General features: G+C 41.6%; 1 protein-coding gene across 2 annotated transcripts; it reads right to left on the reverse strand.

Moving 5' to 3' along the window:
• Positions 1 to 3,321: 3,321 nt before the first annotated feature.
• Positions 3,322 to 17,694, reverse strand: NKAPD1 (NKAP domain containing 1). Of its 2 annotated transcripts, none has more exons than XM_056543309.1 (7): positions 17,558 to 17,694; positions 15,381 to 15,457; positions 10,180 to 10,277; positions 8,343 to 8,396; positions 6,619 to 6,774; positions 5,309 to 5,362; positions 3,322 to 4,708 (listed from the first exon to the last, which is right to left on the reverse strand). In XM_056543309.1, the coding sequence occupies exons 2-7, from the start codon at positions 15,447 to 15,449 to the stop codon at positions 4,204 to 4,206; spliced, it is 936 nt and encodes a 311-aa protein (XP_056399284.1). In that variant the 5' UTR covers positions 15,450 to 15,457; positions 17,558 to 17,694; the 3' UTR covers positions 3,322 to 4,203. The 2 variants fall into 2 exon arrangements, with proteins under 2 accessions (XP_056399284.1, XP_056399285.1); XM_056543310.1 differs by having other exon boundaries at positions 17,518 to 17,654.
• Between the last annotated feature and the right edge of the window lie 66 nt (positions 17,695 to 17,760).

Consider the following 17,760-nt stretch of genomic DNA (forward strand, 5'->3'; position numbering starts at 1 on the left):
TCCAGCCCACCGGAGCACCTGAAAGCTGAACACATTTATGCAGGAAAAGTCATCAACTGCCGAGCCGAGAAGTTTGTGACGGATCGAATTTACTGTAAGTTCGCTCATCTCTAGTCAGGAATCATGACATGAACTTTCCATTAAAAGTAAAGGTAAATGATATGTCACTGCACATACTGTACGGCCACTATGTACCCGGTACTCTATATACTACAAGTAATAGGCGCAGTGTGTGCAGTTAGCTGCCACTATGTTGAAAGGGATTGAGATTTTGGGAAATCAAAATTTACTATAAAATGAGTAATGAATGTTTTGCAAATCCATTCCGAAAGCAGAGAAGAATGTTAGGGAAAGTTTGGCAAAGAGACGTCTCATTACTTATAATGGATGTTAAATATTTGCTTGCAGCTTAAGGTCATGGGATGTGTAGTATGACTGGTATTGTTTGCCCATTCTGCATGATTCGGTTATCTTTACTGGAGAAAGAGGTTTTCCAGCAGTAGAAAAGAACAGAACTGAGGAAGCTCCTTTGTTTTGCCGATTGTTGGGGTTCCTGAGGGTCGGACATCTACTTTATACAACGAGGAGAACAAAGGAGCCTTCTCGATACATGGTGCCGTGTCCGGTACTGTAGCTTAGCTTGACTGGGCTGCTGATTAGTAGTAGATGAGGTCGGCCCATCACAGCCCAAACATTAATGGCCTTATGTTCAGACAGGTCATCAATGTAACAATAAAAAGGGCTTACCAGATCCATGTAATGTGTTTTATAACTTATAAGAGAATATTTATGCTTCACCACAGTGCTTAACAATAATATACAGTAGACCACAGCTTTACATGAAGTGACCATACATCAATCTTATGTACAGTAAACCAGCAATCTGATTAGTAGATCTACCTGTCCTTATATCCAAAATGTACAAACCTTAAGGGGCTGAGTGGATTTAACATTTTCAAAAACAGACCCACTTTTGTTCATGGTCAGGTAGGGCTGGGTGGTATACCGGTTCATACCGAATACCGAAATTTTTGGGCTGCACGATATGAAATTTTCCCATACCGCAATACCGGTTTGGCCCCTCCCCCTTGGGAATGAATGAATTATGAGCCCAGCGCTGCGCTGTCCCCACATCGGGGAACTAATCACATGTGACCTGCAAGCGCTGTTCTGCCCCCCCCCCAATTAATTATTAGCCCAGCCCAGTGCTGTCCCCATCAGGGTACTACTCACATGTCACCTGCAAGCGCTGCCCTCCTCGTCCTGTTTGTTGCGGCCGTCGGCACTGACACTCTATACTAGTGGTCTCCAACCTGTGGACCTCCAGATGTTGCAAAACTACAACTCCCAGCTGCTCTATACTGTGGGGTATCCCTATGCCCGGGCTTCAAAAAATAAACAAAAACTTTAACTCACCTCCCGTTTTTCCGGTACCGGCCTCACTTGTTTCCTGGGGACGGGAACGTCGGACAGCCATCAGCCTATCACCAGCCGCAGAGATGTTCGGCCTTGGTCGGTGATAGGCTGAGCCCACTGTCATGTAAGAAGCCGGGGCGGAACATCACTGCGGCCGGTGATAGGCTGACAGCTCTCCAACGTTCCCGTCCCCAACCTAAGGCCGACGTAGGTGCGTTAAAGTTTATTTTGTTTACCTTCTGCATCCCGGGCATAGTGATACAGCACAGTATAGAGTGCCAGTGCCAGCGGCCACAACAAGCAGCACAACAAGAGGGCAACCATGCGGGTGATATGTGAGTATTTACCCCGATGGGGATGCTGGCAGATAATTAATATGGGGGGGGGGGGGTCTACGAAATACCGTTATATACCGTGGAACCGCCAAAAGTTTAAAAAATACAGTGATACACACATTTGGTCATACCACCCAACCCTATGGTCAGTGTCTGGTACAGAAGCTCAGATCCATTGACCTAATAGGGGAGGCGTTACAATACTAGACATAGCCACAAAACCAGCCAGCTCACCGCACAGTAGACATGTATGTTCACCGCACATGGGCAAGTGCAGCATTGTTTTAAGGAAGAAACAGTCCAATCTAATGTCAGGCAACCCCTTTGTACAAAGATACAGACATTCTGGATATGCATTATATAGTCAGTACAGACAAACTATCCAGACAATAGTCTCAGGTATGTGATGTAATATGTGTAAAGAATAATCTAGAATGCACAGCAGTTCAGTCCTAAATTTTCAGGAAGAAAATTACATAAACAATGTTGTATCTTCTTGCTACTGTGCTCAACTTCACAGAAATAAGTCTTCCAGATGTACAAAAGTGTTGGGCGAACCCGACAATTTTAGAAGGATCAATCGACCATCTAATGTGTACGGGGACCTCCCGATTGGGCATTTTGGATCTCAACTGCCTAATCCTTTTGGCCCCTGGAACATGAGGTGTCACCAGGAGTCTGGCAGTGACTTTCTCCTTGCAGAGAGCACATGCATGCTCAGCTAAACAGGCATGTCTATGGGGGACGCAGGAAAGACAGATGGCTATCTTATGTTTAAGTGTATGGCTAGCTTTATTTTATCTGTAATAGACTTCCTCTACCAGGACAAAAAACTCCCATCTAGAATCCAATCCGGGGACAGCAGGATTGTCCTGTTATATATGGTGTTCTTTGGCATGCCACATCTCTTCAGGAACTGGAAGGCATCACAATACAGTGGTCCCTCAAGTTACAATATTAATCGGTTCCAGGACGACCATTATATGTTGAAACCATTGTATGTTGAGACCAGAACTCTATGGAAACCTGGTAATTGGTTCTGAAGCCACTAGAGATGAGCGAACTTACAGTAAATTCGATTAGCCCCGAACTTCTCGGCTCGGCAGTTGATGACTTATCCTGCATAAAATAGTTCAGCTTTCAGGTGCTCCGGTGGGCTGGAAAAGGTGGATACATTCCTAGGAAAGAGTCTCCTAGGACTGTATCCACCTTTTCCAGCCCACGGGAGCACCTGAAAGCTGAACTAATTTATGCAGGATAAGTCATCAATTGCCGAGCTGAGAAGTTCGTGACGAATCGAATTTACTTTAAGTTCGCTCATCTCTAGAAGCCACCAAAATGTCATCCAAAAATAGGAAAAAGTGGGAATTAAAGAAAAATAAGTAGATAACTAATATAGATAAAGCAAATCCTTACATATAAAAGTAAGAAAGATCTGCTGGGGCTGTAAATCACTGTATGTCAGTGTTTCCCAAGCATGGAGCCTCCAGCTGTTGCAAAACTACAACTCCCAGCATGCCCGGACAGCCAAAGGCTGTCCGGGCATGCTGGGAGTTGTAGTTTTGCAACAGCTGGGGGCACCCTGCTTGGGAAACACTGGTCTATGTAGAGGACAGGAGCTTCTTTGGGGTCCTGTACAGTACATGCAATGTCCTAAAAAAGTAACATGGAGTTGCCCTCACCTGGTGTCCAAAGGAGCAGCTAACCCTGGTACAGGTAAAGTGTACAGAAGATTTAATACCTCCCTGTACTGTAGGGGGCGCTACCAGACATCAGTCAGTGCATGCACTTCAGTAATACATGTGTTTTACCAGTAAATTGCCCATTCTGATGCCACTGACACGTTGCACAGATCTGGACGGTCCGTAGCATTGTATATTGAGTCTGGTTTCAACTTACAGAAAAGACCATTGTATGTTGAAACTATTGTATGTTGAGGCCATTGTAGGTTGAGGGTTCACTGTCATGCATTTGAGAAGTACTGCCCTATATGACCACTAGACAGCTCTGGTATAAAACACAATCTTATTATCTCTATTCATTGTATTACTCTTCTTCTGTACAAACCTACTATGTTACACAATGAGGTGGCTTTTTTTTTTAATCCATTATTGGATTTGTAATAGGGTAAACTTTCACGGCCAAGCTTCTACTTGACCTTTGACTTCTCTATTCCACAGCACAATAACTCTTATTCTACAAAAACATTCTTAGGAAGGTAACGCTTGTAAAGTTGCTACCAAACTCGATGCCATTATACGTCTCCTCCAATCCAAATATTTGAATTACCAACACTTGATATGGCTAAAAAAGTCATCATTGTTTGTATCTTTTCTTTAAAAAAAAACAAAAAACAAAGTCATATTGCACATCGGAAATGTTTGAAGAATTAGCATTTGCTTATCTATCTTGTTTGTAATATGGTAAACCAGTCTGAGGTGGAGTGGCTTCACTAGTCATCATCAGAACTTTCTGAACTCTCATCTTTGGCCACTTTCCAGTTGGTCCTCCTGCTTTTCCTGGCTTCTGTTTCAGAGTCTTTTTTAGATTTTGATCTTCGGTGAGATTTCCTGCTGGATTTTTCAGTCCATCGTTCCTTACGTTCCTTCGTCTCATGATCTTCAGTGCTGCTCATCTCATTGCTCGAGGTGTCACTGTCTTGGCCAGATGATGATGGCTTCTTTTTTGAGGTCTTTTTTCGAGTTTTCTTCTTCCGCTTGGACTTCTTTGGTTTCTTTTCTACATGGTCTGAGCTATCACTGTCACTTGAGGATTCTGTGCTATCCTCGTGCTCCTTTTTCCTCTTCTTCAGCTTTTTATGTGAACGCTTCTTCTGCTTTTTCTTGTGAGTTTTCTTTGACCGTTTGCGTTTATGGGATTCCTGCACCTTCTGATCTTTGCATCTAGAGTTACCTTCTCCATTGGTTGTTCTTTTGCCTCTCCTTTCTTCTACATCACTGTCAATGGAAAGAAAAAGAAAAAACATCCCCTTGTAACAAAATATTCCTACATTTACATAATATGTGATATTATCTACCGAATATGAACATAGTTTACATAGATTGAAATCATTTAGTTAAAAGGGTTGCCTCATGAGGAAACCTCTGAACATACTACTCTTCCTCTGCTTCATACTACTCTTCATACTACTCTTCCTCTGCTTCATGATGGATGCTCCATCTGCTTTTCTCGACCTGAAGGATTTCTTGCCTACCTTTTTCTAAACGTAGAAACATCTATACAAGCTGTAATGTTCATACAAAGAGGTTCTTTTCATTTACTGTCATCACTTTCCCTCTAAGATTATAAGGTTTCAAAAAGAAGATTTTTATATATTTTTATAGCAAGTACTTCAGCCATTATAACTGTATAATGTAACACCAATGGCAATTGAAAAAAGACCAAAGAGGGTAGAATACTGAATATTATGTTCAGTACTATTGGATAACAGACAGATCTCAATAACTACTATGTCCACTACTCTTCCTCTGCTTTTCATGCTCGATAAAGGAAATGACTTCCATAGGTGCATATCAATCGTATTTCCCCACACATACCTGTCAGTGTCAAATTCATCAGGATATAGTTCCTTATAGCCGCTATGACCCCACCTGGAAACCATAAAAATACAAACTGTTATATTACTATGAAAAACATTTACTAAAGAATAATAAGTGATATTTTATTCACTATCCAAGATTTAGATAATTTAATATGAAAACAGATTTCATCACATTAGATAAAAACGCATATAATGGGCACCATTGAGCAAAAAAAAAAAAAAAAAAAAAAGAAAAAAAAATCTGTTTTTGCATTCCATAGCAACAGCCAGAGCTCAGCTTTACCAGGAGTTTAAAGATTCAAAAGCAGAGTTCTGATTGGCCAAAGGTCCTCCTTAAAGGGGTACTCCGGCCCCCTTTGGATAGGGACTAAGATGTCTGATCGCGGGGATCCCGCCTCTGGGGACCCCCACAATCTAGCATGCAGCACCCACCTGTAAGCATTGCAGGAAGCACTGGAGGCTCTCAGTGTTATGCCTCCCGACCATGGGGACGGAGTATCGTAACGACTCCGCCCCCGTGTGACATGACACCCTGCCCTCTCCCATAGACTTGCAGTGAGTGGGCGGGGCATGACAGCACACGGGGGTGGAGTTGTGATGTCACGATACTCCGTCCCCGTGGTCGGGAGGCATAACACTGAGAGCCTCCAGTGCTTCCTGCAATGCTTACAGGTAGGTGCTGCTTGTTAGATTGCGGGGGTCCCCAGAGGCGGGACTCCCGCGATCAGACATCTTATCCCCTATCCTTTAAATATGGGATAAGATGTCTTGGGGCCGGAGTACCCCTTTAACTAATCACAAAATGTATGATTTTACTGTCATTAAATAGCTTAGGATGCCCCGATCAAACACCCTTTTACAGTTTCTTGGTACACCCTTCTGTTCCTGAGATATGTGGGTTTATAGATTGTCTGACAATTCAGAGAATTTTGTGAGGCAATTTTTTTTTGCAGCTCAGTAGGTCAGTATAATTCCATTGATACAAAACTTGGATAATTTAGGTTTCGTTTTATGGTTAAAAGTTAAACCAACAAAAAAATAAAATAAAAATCTGCTCAATGACCCATTTGTGGTGTTCTGACTTTTTCAAACATTTTTATCTAGGATGTGAAGTGAAAAAAAAAAAAAAGCACCATCAGCAATTTTGGTGTTTGGAATTTCTTTTGCATTTATGCTGTTGGATTATACATCGGCATCCTATTTCATACAGTGCTGAAGTGTATGACAAACATGGTGTGAACTTAGCCTTCTATTTTATACATTCCCATGCTGCCACCTGAAGGATGAGAGAGGAAAAACACTTACCTGTCAGGAATGCTAGACTCACACTCATAGTACTTTTTGTTCAAGGCCCGTACGCTCAGTGCATTCTGTTTTAGAGTGATTTCTGCTGCTGCTGCCGCCTTTTTGGCACTTTCTTTGCTTCCTTCGGCATCAAAGCCATCAGATCTCATCCGGCTCCTAATATTAAATATATAAATTCAGTATAGTTATTTCAAATACACATCAGCCCAACCTGTAGATATGATATGATGTGTACATGTTACAGAGACATTTAGGGTCTATTCTCACGTACAGTAACCTGCGCAGATCTGAAGTTGTATTCAGTCATTTCGTTTACATAGAAATCTGCGCAGAATACTGTACATGTTAATACACCATTAGAGAGTACATCTGGGAACCATACAATTCTAGTAGACATGAAAAGGAGAAAATAGCCAGCTTTTAAAGTGCAGAAAATCCCTTTATTGCATAAAATCCAAAACACAGGACGAGGCAACCATAATGACACGTTTCAGGTGTGTACCACCCTTAGTCATATAGTCAAGTATATGACTAAGGGAGGTACACACCTGAAACGCGTCATTATGGTTGCCTCTTCCTGTGTTTTGGATTTTATGCAATAAAGGGATTTTCTGCACTTTCCATACTGGCCATTTTCTCCTTTTCATATCTGTTGGTGTTGCCGCACACCTGCCGCGCTGTGGACGGGACCTTGATTTGGTGAGCTGATCTTCACATCTCTGCAATTCTAGTAGATGGAATATTACTGTATATTGTGGACAGGATATTATTTTATTCATATTAATTTATTAGATAAAGCATTACATTAATTGATGAACCAAGAGATAGGAAGAACTTAAGATAAGCTTGCAGTTCCTGCAGTAAGCATTCTGTGTGTAATCCTGCGGTGTCTCTTTCCAACTCCATATCAGTGAGGTATTCTCCATATTATTGAGATATTCTCTTGTAGCTCCTGTTTAAAACTGAAGGTATATAGAGCTGCTGCAAGGTTTTTGAAGCTGTAAAACAGCAGCAGGCTTTGGGCTACAGGTTACCTTCATATGCAGCAGATTTGTTGCAGAATTTCTGTGGCACAGATTTATTTCATACACCTAAATGGGGTTGTTTCTGCAGCATATAAATTGGATTTTTCCAACTCCCACTTACATGTAGATATTTATATATTTGAAAGGCAAAACTTGAAGATAAAAATTAAACTATGGCAACTCACCAATACCGATCAGTTCAGTCTTTATTCAAGCGATTTTCATGTGCAAACTCTGAGGCAGGGGGGCTGCAGAGCTGTTTAGCAGGAGCAAGGAGTCAGCGCGACAGCTGTTTCCTACGTCAACACGTAGTTCACCAGGTGCCTGAGACTCCTTGCTCCTGCTAAACAGCTCTGCAGCCCCCCTGCCTCAGTGTTTGCACATGAAAATCGCTTGAATAAAGACTGAACTGATCGGTATTGGTGAGTTGCCATTGTTTCATTTTTATCTTCAAGTTTTGCCTTTGTGATATCTTTACCACTACAATAGAGCACCACTGATATACCATACAAGTGTGCAGTTAGTCCCTCGGGGTAGCGAAGCCCTCCTGAAGTGCAGTTAACCCCATGAGAGCTGAAGTGCCAGACTATATCTACTTTTGAACTTTATATATTTGAAATTTCCCAATTCTTTATAATTGTTTCTTCTCTTAACTAGTGGTCTAGCGATTTACCATGGCAAAGAATTGTATCAGCCTACCTGTTATCATTAAACTCTTCTGGATACAGCTCCTTATAGCCATTGTGATCCCATCTGTACAGGAGAGAAGTGCACAGTGATTTCTTCACACAGTCAATAAAGAAATAATACAAATAGAACACAAATTCAACCCAGAATAAAGCTGTAAAGAAAATGCTTATAGGAAACTAACTTAGAAGCCTATATGGCTAAAAGATAATGTATCATCTACTTTACTGACATCCATGGATATTAGGGTTCATCTACTTGACAGAAGGGGAAAAAATGAGGAGCTGGGCCAAGTAAAGAACTAATTTCTTACCTTTTTGCATAACCTGGACACTTCTAAAAGAGTATTCTATAAATTATCGTATGAGAGGAGGCCTGACTTCTGTAAACCTCACTGATCCTGAGACAGAAGACGCTGCAGTACTGGACATTCAGTGTTGCAGTTTACAGCAAATTGGGTAGCTGGGTGCAGTTGTGCAGGGGAAAAAGTAAACATAAATGGGCACTGTCGGATACAAAAACTTTTTATATGTTGTACATCTTGGCAAAACATTAACCTTTCTAATATACTTCATAAGAAATTTTTTATCAGACAGGAGAGGGCACAGAGGAGTCCTATCAGAGAGGAGAGAGCACAGAGGAGTCCTATCAGACAGGAGAGAGCACAGAGGAGTGCTATGAAACAGGAGAGAGCACAGAGGAGTACAATCAGACAGGAGAGAGCACAGAGGAGTACTATCAGACCGGAGAAAGCACAGAAAAGTGCTATCAGACAGGAGAGAGCACAGAGGAGTACAATCAGACAGGAGAGAGCACAGAGGAGTCCTATCAGACAGGAGAGAGCACAGAGGAGTCCTATCAGACAGGAGAGAGCACAGAGGAGTCCTATCAGACAGGAGAGAGCACAGAGGAGTACTATCAGACAGGAGAGAGCACAGAGGAGTACAATCAGACAGGAGAGAGCACAGAGGAGTGCTATCAGACAAGGGAGAGCACAGAGGAGTCCTATCAGACAGGAGAGAGCACAGAGGAGTACTATCAGACAGGAGAGAGCACAGAGGAGTGCTAGCCCACACTCGCTTACTGGGCTTTGTCCATTCCTGGTCTTCAGCTTGGACAAAGCCATGATTTTATAAGCCACAATTTCTATAAAAAGGAAATAACATTTTCTTATGATGTATGTTAGAAAGGCTAATGTTTTGCCAAGATGTACAACATATAAAAAGTTTTTTAATCTGACAGCTCCCCTTCAAAGTGTACCTCCAGACAAAGATCACAAATAAAGCCTTTTCTAGGTTATGAAGGCCAATTTGCCCCTAAGGTGTCACTGGTCTTAAGGGGGCCACTTTGTTCATAACAGACGCTGCTAAAATCTGTGCTGGGCATGGTAACCAATTCCCTTAACTCCCCAGAGGGTCTCAGGGTTTATATAATTCAACACAACTTTGGGGTAGATACCCCTAAAGGGGCTACTCTAAATTATAGACACATTAATAAAACTTAGCTTATATTATTACTCTGTTTAAAATGAATAATTGTGCTCAGTGACCACAAGGTGGCAGTGATGTGATTAAAACTCCGTCCACTGTGTATACCACTTATTATTTATATAGGTATATAGAATTCTCTATCAGAGATTATCATATATATTGTTAGTGTATTTGAGCTGATGTGATAGGCTGTTTAGGTATGGTAACCATATGTGGGCACGGTAACCAAGCACACATTTTCTAGCACTGTTTCTTTAAATCATAAAAACCCAAACCCTGTTTCTGTGGCTTTCTTCCTGCCAAATGCAACAGACTCCACTAGCAGTGACACCTGTTGAAGTCTAGAATCTATAAGTAACCTGTTAAGATCTGGGGACACGCGTCTCCGCTTTGTCCCACTAGTTTCCGTTTGCTTCTCCAGTTCCCGAATCTTCCACATTTCAGTTTCTTCTTGGATCTGCGAATAGTAAACATGAAAGTGAAGTAAGAAAATACATTTTTCTGCTATAGGATTTTGTATTTTTTTGTGAGCTGGCTGCCTTCCTCCTGGAACAGGGAAAGGATGGAAGTTAAAGGGGTATTCCAGGCAAAAACTTTTTTTTATATATCAACTGGCTCCAGAAAGTTAAACAGATTTGTAAATTACTTCTATTAAAAAATCTTAATCCTTCCAATAGTTATTAGCTTCTGAAGTTGAGTTGCTGTTTTCTGTCTAACTGCTTTCTGATGACTCACGTCCCGGGAGCTGTGCAGTTCCTCTGGGGATATTCTCCCATGATGCAAGGGATATTCTCCCATCATGCACAGCTCCCGTGACGTGACATCATCATTGAGCAGTTAGACAGAAAACTTCAGAAGCTAATAACTATTGGAAGGATTAAGATTTTGTAATAGAAGTAATATACAAATCTGTTTAACTTTCCGGAGCCAGTTGATATATAAAAAAAAGTTTTTGCCTGGAATACCCCTTTAAGAATCATTTGAGGCCCCAGGCCTTCTCTATAAATAAGAAATCTGCATATGAGTAATCCATTTCAAGGTACAGAAGAACATACATGGCCCCTCCACTGTCTGCAGATGGCAGAGCCCATTATCCTGCTGAAAGGGGCCACTGCCATTAGGAGAAACCACTGCCAGGAAGAGGTGTACTGCATTAGCAACAATGTATAATTAGGTGGTACACGTCAAAGCAACAACCCCATGAATGTCAGGAAATACAGTGACCCCCCCCCCCCCCCCACCGACCTACGATGGCCCCGACATACGATCATTTCAAGATACGATGGCCTCTCAGAGGCCATCGCATGTTGAAAGCAGCATCAACATACGATGCTTTTGTATGTCGGGGCCATCGCATAAACGGCTATCCAGCAGGGCAGACAGCTGCCCCCGGATAGCTGTTTACGGTGCCCCGTGAGCTCCGCTGACGGTCACTTACCTGTCCTCGGGGCTCCGGCACGTCCTCTTCGGGATCCTCTGCATCGTCGGTGCTCCAATAGGAGCGGCGTGCGTAGCGACGTGATGGCGGCAATGGAGAGCGAGGATGCCGGGGAAGCAGAGGCCTTTCGGAGCGTCGGGGACACCTCGGGGACGCAGCGACAGCGATGGATGGCGACATCCAAGGCAGCGGCGATGAGCGGTGACAGTCCGGAGTGGTGGGGACACGTGAGTACAACCTTTAATACCAGGGGTCTTCAACCTGCGGACCTCCAGATGTTGCAAAACCACAACTCCCAGCATGCCCGGACAGCCGTTTGGCTGTCCGGGCATGCTGGGTGTTGTAGTTTTGCAACATCTGGAGGTCCGCAGGTTGTAGACCACTGTCCTATACTTTACATTGCACGGATCCCTCAACATACGATGGTTTCAACAAACGATGGTCCATTTGGAATGGATTACAATTGTATGTTGAGGGACCACTGTAAAGTTTCCCGGCATTATATAGGGTTATATACCCTTTGTTGGCAATGACAGCGGTCAAACGTTTTCTGTAAGTCTTCACAGGGTTTTCACACACTGTTGCTGGTATTTTGGCCCATTCCTCCATGCAGATCTCCTCTAGAGCAGTCATGTTTTGAGGCTGTCAATGGGCAACACAGACTTTCAACTCCCTCCAAAGGTTTTTCTATGGGGTTGAGATCTGATGACTGGCTAGGCCACTCCAGGATCTTGAAATGCTTGTTACGAAGCCACTCCTTCATTGCCTGGGTGGTGAGGTTGGGATCATTGTCATGCTGAAAGACCCAGCCATGTTTCATCCTCAATGCCCTTCAGAGGGAGGTTTTCACTCAAAACATGGGCTCTTTCATTCTTTCCTTTACACAGGACAGTCTTCCTGGTCCCTTTTCAAATAAAATAAAAAAAACAGCCCCAAAGCATGATGTCTCCCCCCCCCCCCCCCATGCTTCCAGTAGGTATGGTGTCCTTAGAATGCTGAGTTGCATCCATTCTCCTCCAAAACACGATGAGTTGAGTTTTTACCAAAAAGTTCTACTTTGGTTTCATCTGACCATATGACATTCTCCCAATCCTCTTCTGGATCATCGAAATGCTCTCTTGCATGCTCCCAATCCTCTTCTGGATCATCGAAATGCTCTCTTGCATAATCTCTTTCAAACTTCAGACGGGCCCAGACATGTACTGGCTTAAGCAGGGGGACAAGTCTGGCACTGTATGATTTGACTCCCTGGCGGCGTAGTGTGTTACTGATGGTAGCCTTTGTTACTTTGGCCCCAGCTCTCTGCAGGTCATTCACTAGGTCCCCCTGTGTGGTTCTGGGATTTTTGCTCACCATGTTTGTGATCATTTTGACACCACGTGGTGAGATCTTGTGTGGAGACCAAGATCGTGGGAGATTATCAGTGGTCTTGTATGTCTTCCATTTTCTAATAATTGCTCCCACAGTTGATTTCTTCACACCAAGCTGCTTCCCAGATTCAGTCTTCCCAGCCTGGTGCAGGCCTACAATTTTGTTTCTGGTGTCCTTCAACAGCTCTTTGGTCTTGGCCATAGTGGATCAAACAGGAGCCATTAATACAGGTAACGAGTGGAGGACAGAGGAGACTCTTAACCCCTTAAGGACCAAGGATGTACCGGTACGTCCTTGGTCCTGCTCTCCTGATATAACGCGTAACCCCGCATCATATCACGGCGGGCCCGGCGTCATAGTGAAGCCGGGACCCGCCTCTAATAGCGCGCAGCGCCGATCGCGGCGCCACGCGCTATTAACCCTTTAGCCGCGCGCTCAGAGCTGAGCCGCGTGGCTAAAAGTGAAAGTGAAAGTTGCCGGCTAGCTCAGTCGGGCTGTTCGGGATAGCCGCGGCTCGCTGTCCGATCGCCGAATGACTGCTCAGTGCCTGAGATCCAGGCATGAGCAGTCATGTGGCAGAATCGTTGATCACTGGTTTCTTATGAGAAACCAGTGATCAGCATAGGAGATCAGTGTGTGCAGTGTTATGGGTCCCTATGGGACCTATAACACTGCAAAAAAAAAGTTAAAAAAAAAGTGAATAAAGATCATTTAACTCCTCCCCTATTAAAAGTTTGAATCACCCCCCTTTTCCAATAAAAAAAAAAAACTGTGTAAATAAAAATAAACATATGTGGTATCACTGCGTGCGGAAATGTCCAAATTATAAAAATATATCCTTAATTAAACCGCTCGGTCAATGGCGTGCGCGCAAAAAAATTCCAAAGTCCAAAATAGTGCATTTTTGGTCACTTTTTATATCATTTAAAAATGAATCAATAAGTCCTATCAATGCAAAAATGGTACCGTTAAAAACTTCAGATCACGGCGCAAAAAATGAGCCCTCACACCGCCCCATACACGGAAAAATAAAAAAGTTATAGGGGTCAGAAGATGACAATTTTAAACGTATTAATTTTCCTGCATGTAGCTATGATTTTTTCCAGAAGTCCGACAAAATCAAACCTATATAAGTAGGGTATCATTTTAATCGTATGGACCTACAGAATAAAGATAAGGTTTCATTTTTACCAAAAAATGTACTACGTAGAAACGGAAGCCCCCAAAAGTTACAAAACGGCATTTTTTTTTTTCAATTTTGTCACACAATGATTTTTTTTTACGTTTCACCGTAGATTTTTGGGCAAAATGACTGACGTCATTACAAAGTAGAATTGGTGGCGCAAACAATAAGCCATCATATGGATTTTTAGGTGCAAAATTGAAAGAGTTATGATTTTTTAAAGGCAAGGAGCAAAAAACGAAAATGCAAAAACGGAAAAACCCCGGTCCTTAAGGGGTTAAAGAAGAAGTTACAGGTCTGTGAGAGACAGAAATCTTGCTTGTTTGTAGGTGACCAAATACTTATTTTACTGAGGAATTTACCAATTAATTATTAGTAATTCTTCAATGTGATTTCCTGTATTCTTTCCCCCATTCTGCCTCTCATAGTTGAGGTATACCTATGATGAAAATTACAGGGCCTCTCTAATCTTTTTAAGTGGGAGAACTTGCACAATTGGTGGCTGACTAAATACTTTTTTCCCCCACTGTATATTGCACACCCTGACATGCCCCATGTTATTGATTTCCCCTGCCAGTGCCTTTATTGTTACTAGTTCTCTCCTATTGGTGACCAAACCGAGAAGCACACTAAAAAAGAATAGAAATACATTGAAGGGTCTATGTGCTAAATCTGCAAGCACAGCCCCTGTCGGGTGGTATATTGAGTCCCTTTGGTTCTGCACTATATGTATGCTGTTTTTATAAGAATACTGCCATAATACAGCATGCAACTGCAGCCTAAAAATAACATTCAATAATTCTTTAAGATATACACTGAGGTGAAGTATGAGCCCACAGAAACCGATGAGCACTTTATTATTATTCCATTCCACACAGATCTGTCATAGTGTCATGTGCACAGACTCAGATAGCTTTTCTGTCTATATAATCAGACCACAGGTGTGCACAGAATGGGTGGCTTCCCTATGTCTATCCCAGGGCTCCGTATCCTGAGTGCAGTAGACCGTATATATAGAAACAGACATACAACTGGGAATTGCACTTAAAAAGTTCTTTATCTCAATATTTATCCATGTACAAACTTGAAAAGAGATATATAGAACATAATCACCCTGTGCTCAATAAACTGCTCAGAGGTAATTCCACTCGGTGTCTTCAGAACTCTCCATCCCAGACTTGCTGCTTGTCGGACAGTGTGTTACTGGACGTCCAGCAGCTCGCATGCCAGCGAGCCTTTCCACACCCCCTCAGAATTAGCGTCCACATGGCCAGGAACACACCGTCCGACAAGCAGCAAGTCTGGGATGGAAGGTTCTGAAGACACCGAGTGGAATTACCTCTGAGCAGTTTATTGAGCACCGGGTGATTATGTTCTATATATCTCTTTTCAAGTTTGTACATGGATAAATATTGAGATGAATAACTTTTTAAGTGCAATTCCCAGTTGTATGTCTGTTTCTATATATAATGTTTACCATAAAACAACATACATATGTATACGTTATATAGATGTGTTAAGGAAAAAACTGCATCATTGCATTATGTCCAAAAGATATGGCTACTGACCTTGTTATGTGCATCTGTGTGTCGAATAACATTTCTAAGCAAAACTTTTCCAAGTGGAACACGGGACATTGTAAAACCTATAAAAAGGTAAATTGTAAAGGAGTCAATACGAGCCGCCATTCAGTCTACAGCCAACAATTCACTCATTTACTACTAAACATTTGTGATCATATCTCCTCATCACATCTTTATAGCCTTACAATGACATGAAAGCTGCTTCTTCATGCTTGCAGGATGTTTTCCGTCATGCACACGATGTTGCATATTAGAGGATTCACACATATATGCCTAAGCCACGTATCAGAGAAATACACATCTTTTTGGCTATACAAGCCACATTTTGCATATCTAACAAATGCATGCACTGCCAGATAACACATCTACACTATATACAGGATCCATACATGTCTAACACATCTACACTATATACAGGATCCATACATGTCTAACACATCTACACTATATACAGGATCTATACATGTCTAACACATCTACACTATATACAGGATCTATACATATAACACATCTACACTATATACAGGATCTATACATATAACACATCTACACTATATACAGGATCTATACATATATAACACATCTACACTATATACAGGATCTATACATATATAACACATCTACACTATATACAGGATCTATACATATATAACACATCTACACTATATAGAGGATCCATACATGTCTAACACATCTACACTATATACAGGATCTATACATGTCTAACACATCTACACTATATACAGGATCCATACATGTTTAACACATCTACACTATATACAGGATCTATACATGTCTAACACATCTACACTATATACAGGATCTATACATGTCTAACACATCTACACTATATACAGGATCCATACATGTCTAACACATCTACACTATATACAGGATCTATACATGTCTAACACATCTACACTATATACAGGATCTATACATATATAACACATCTACACTATATACAGGATCTATACATATATAACACATCTACACTATATAGAGGATCCATACATGTCTAACACATCTACACTATATACAGGATCTATACACGTATAACACATCTACACTATATACAGGATCCATACATGTATAACACATCTACACTATATACAGGATCCATACATATATAACACATCTACACTATATACAGGATCCATACATATATAACACATCTACACTATATACAGGATCCATACATATATAACACATCTACACTATATACAGGATCCATACATATATAACACATCTACACTATATACAGGATCCATACATATATAACACATCTACACTATATACAGGATCCATACATATAGAACACTTTTGCACTATATACAGGATCCATACATATAACACATCTACACTATATACAGGATCCATACATGTATAACACATCTACACTATATACAGGATCCATACATATAACACATCTACACTATATACAGGATCCATACATGTATAACACATCTACACTATATACAGGATCCATACATATATAACACATCTACACTATATACAGGATCCATACATATATAACACATCTACACTATATACAGGATCCATACATATAGAACACTTTTGCACTATATACAGGATCCATACATATATAACACATCTACACTATATACAGGATCCATACATATATAACACATCTACACTATATACAGGATCTATACATATATAACACATCTACACTATATACAGGATCCATACATATATAACACATCTACACTATATACAGGATCCATACATATATAACACATCTACACTATATACAGGATCTATACATATATAACACATCTACACTATATACAGGATCTATACATATATAACACATCTACACTATATACAGGATCTATACACATATAACACATCTACACTATATACAGGATCTATACATATATAACACATCTACACTATATACAGGATCCATACATATAGAACACTTTTGCACTATATACAGGATCCATACATATAGAACACATCTACACTATATACAGGATCCATACATATAGAACACTTTTGCACTATATACAGGATCCATACATATAGAACACATCTACACTATATACAGGATCCATACATGTATACAATAGCTACATATGAGAATATGATCACCCGCCTGGCACACATCAGATGCCCACCATGCCCCTGCCACGTACTAGAGCTGCTGAGTGTCGGTAGTTGTGAGCAGCTCGGAGGACATCAGGTGCACACGGTCACTTCCGCCTCGGCCTCCCCGTCCTCTATGACATTCTCCGGCCCGCGGTGTATTCTTCGTTATCCCCGCATACAGCACATCGGTGATGAGCCACACAACACCCCCACCTCGGAGCAGAGCTGTGCCCGTGCTTCCCGTTCCTCC

The sequence above is a fragment of the Hyla sarda genome, chromosome 10 (genome assembly GCF_029499605.1).
Source record: "Hyla sarda isolate aHylSar1 chromosome 10, aHylSar1.hap1, whole genome shotgun sequence".
Taxonomy (NCBI): domain Eukaryota; kingdom Metazoa; phylum Chordata; class Amphibia; order Anura; family Hylidae; genus Hyla; species Hyla sarda.

What these genes read in the sequence shown, in the direction of transcription:
- NKAPD1 (XM_056543309.1), bottom strand. Translation starts at nt 15,449, where the DNA reads ATGTCCCGTGTTCCACTTGGAAAAGTTTTGCTTAGAAATGTTATTCGA. An exon ending in GTGTCCCCAGATCTTAACAG is followed by an intron (nt 8,397 to 10,179) that starts GTTACTTATAGA and finishes TCTCCTGTACAG; the next exon opens with ATGGGATCACAATGGCTATA. An exon ending in GAAGAGTTTAATGATAACAG is followed by an intron (nt 6,775 to 8,342) that starts GTAGGCTGATAC and finishes ATTTAATATTAG; the next exon opens with GAGCCGGATGAGATCTGATG.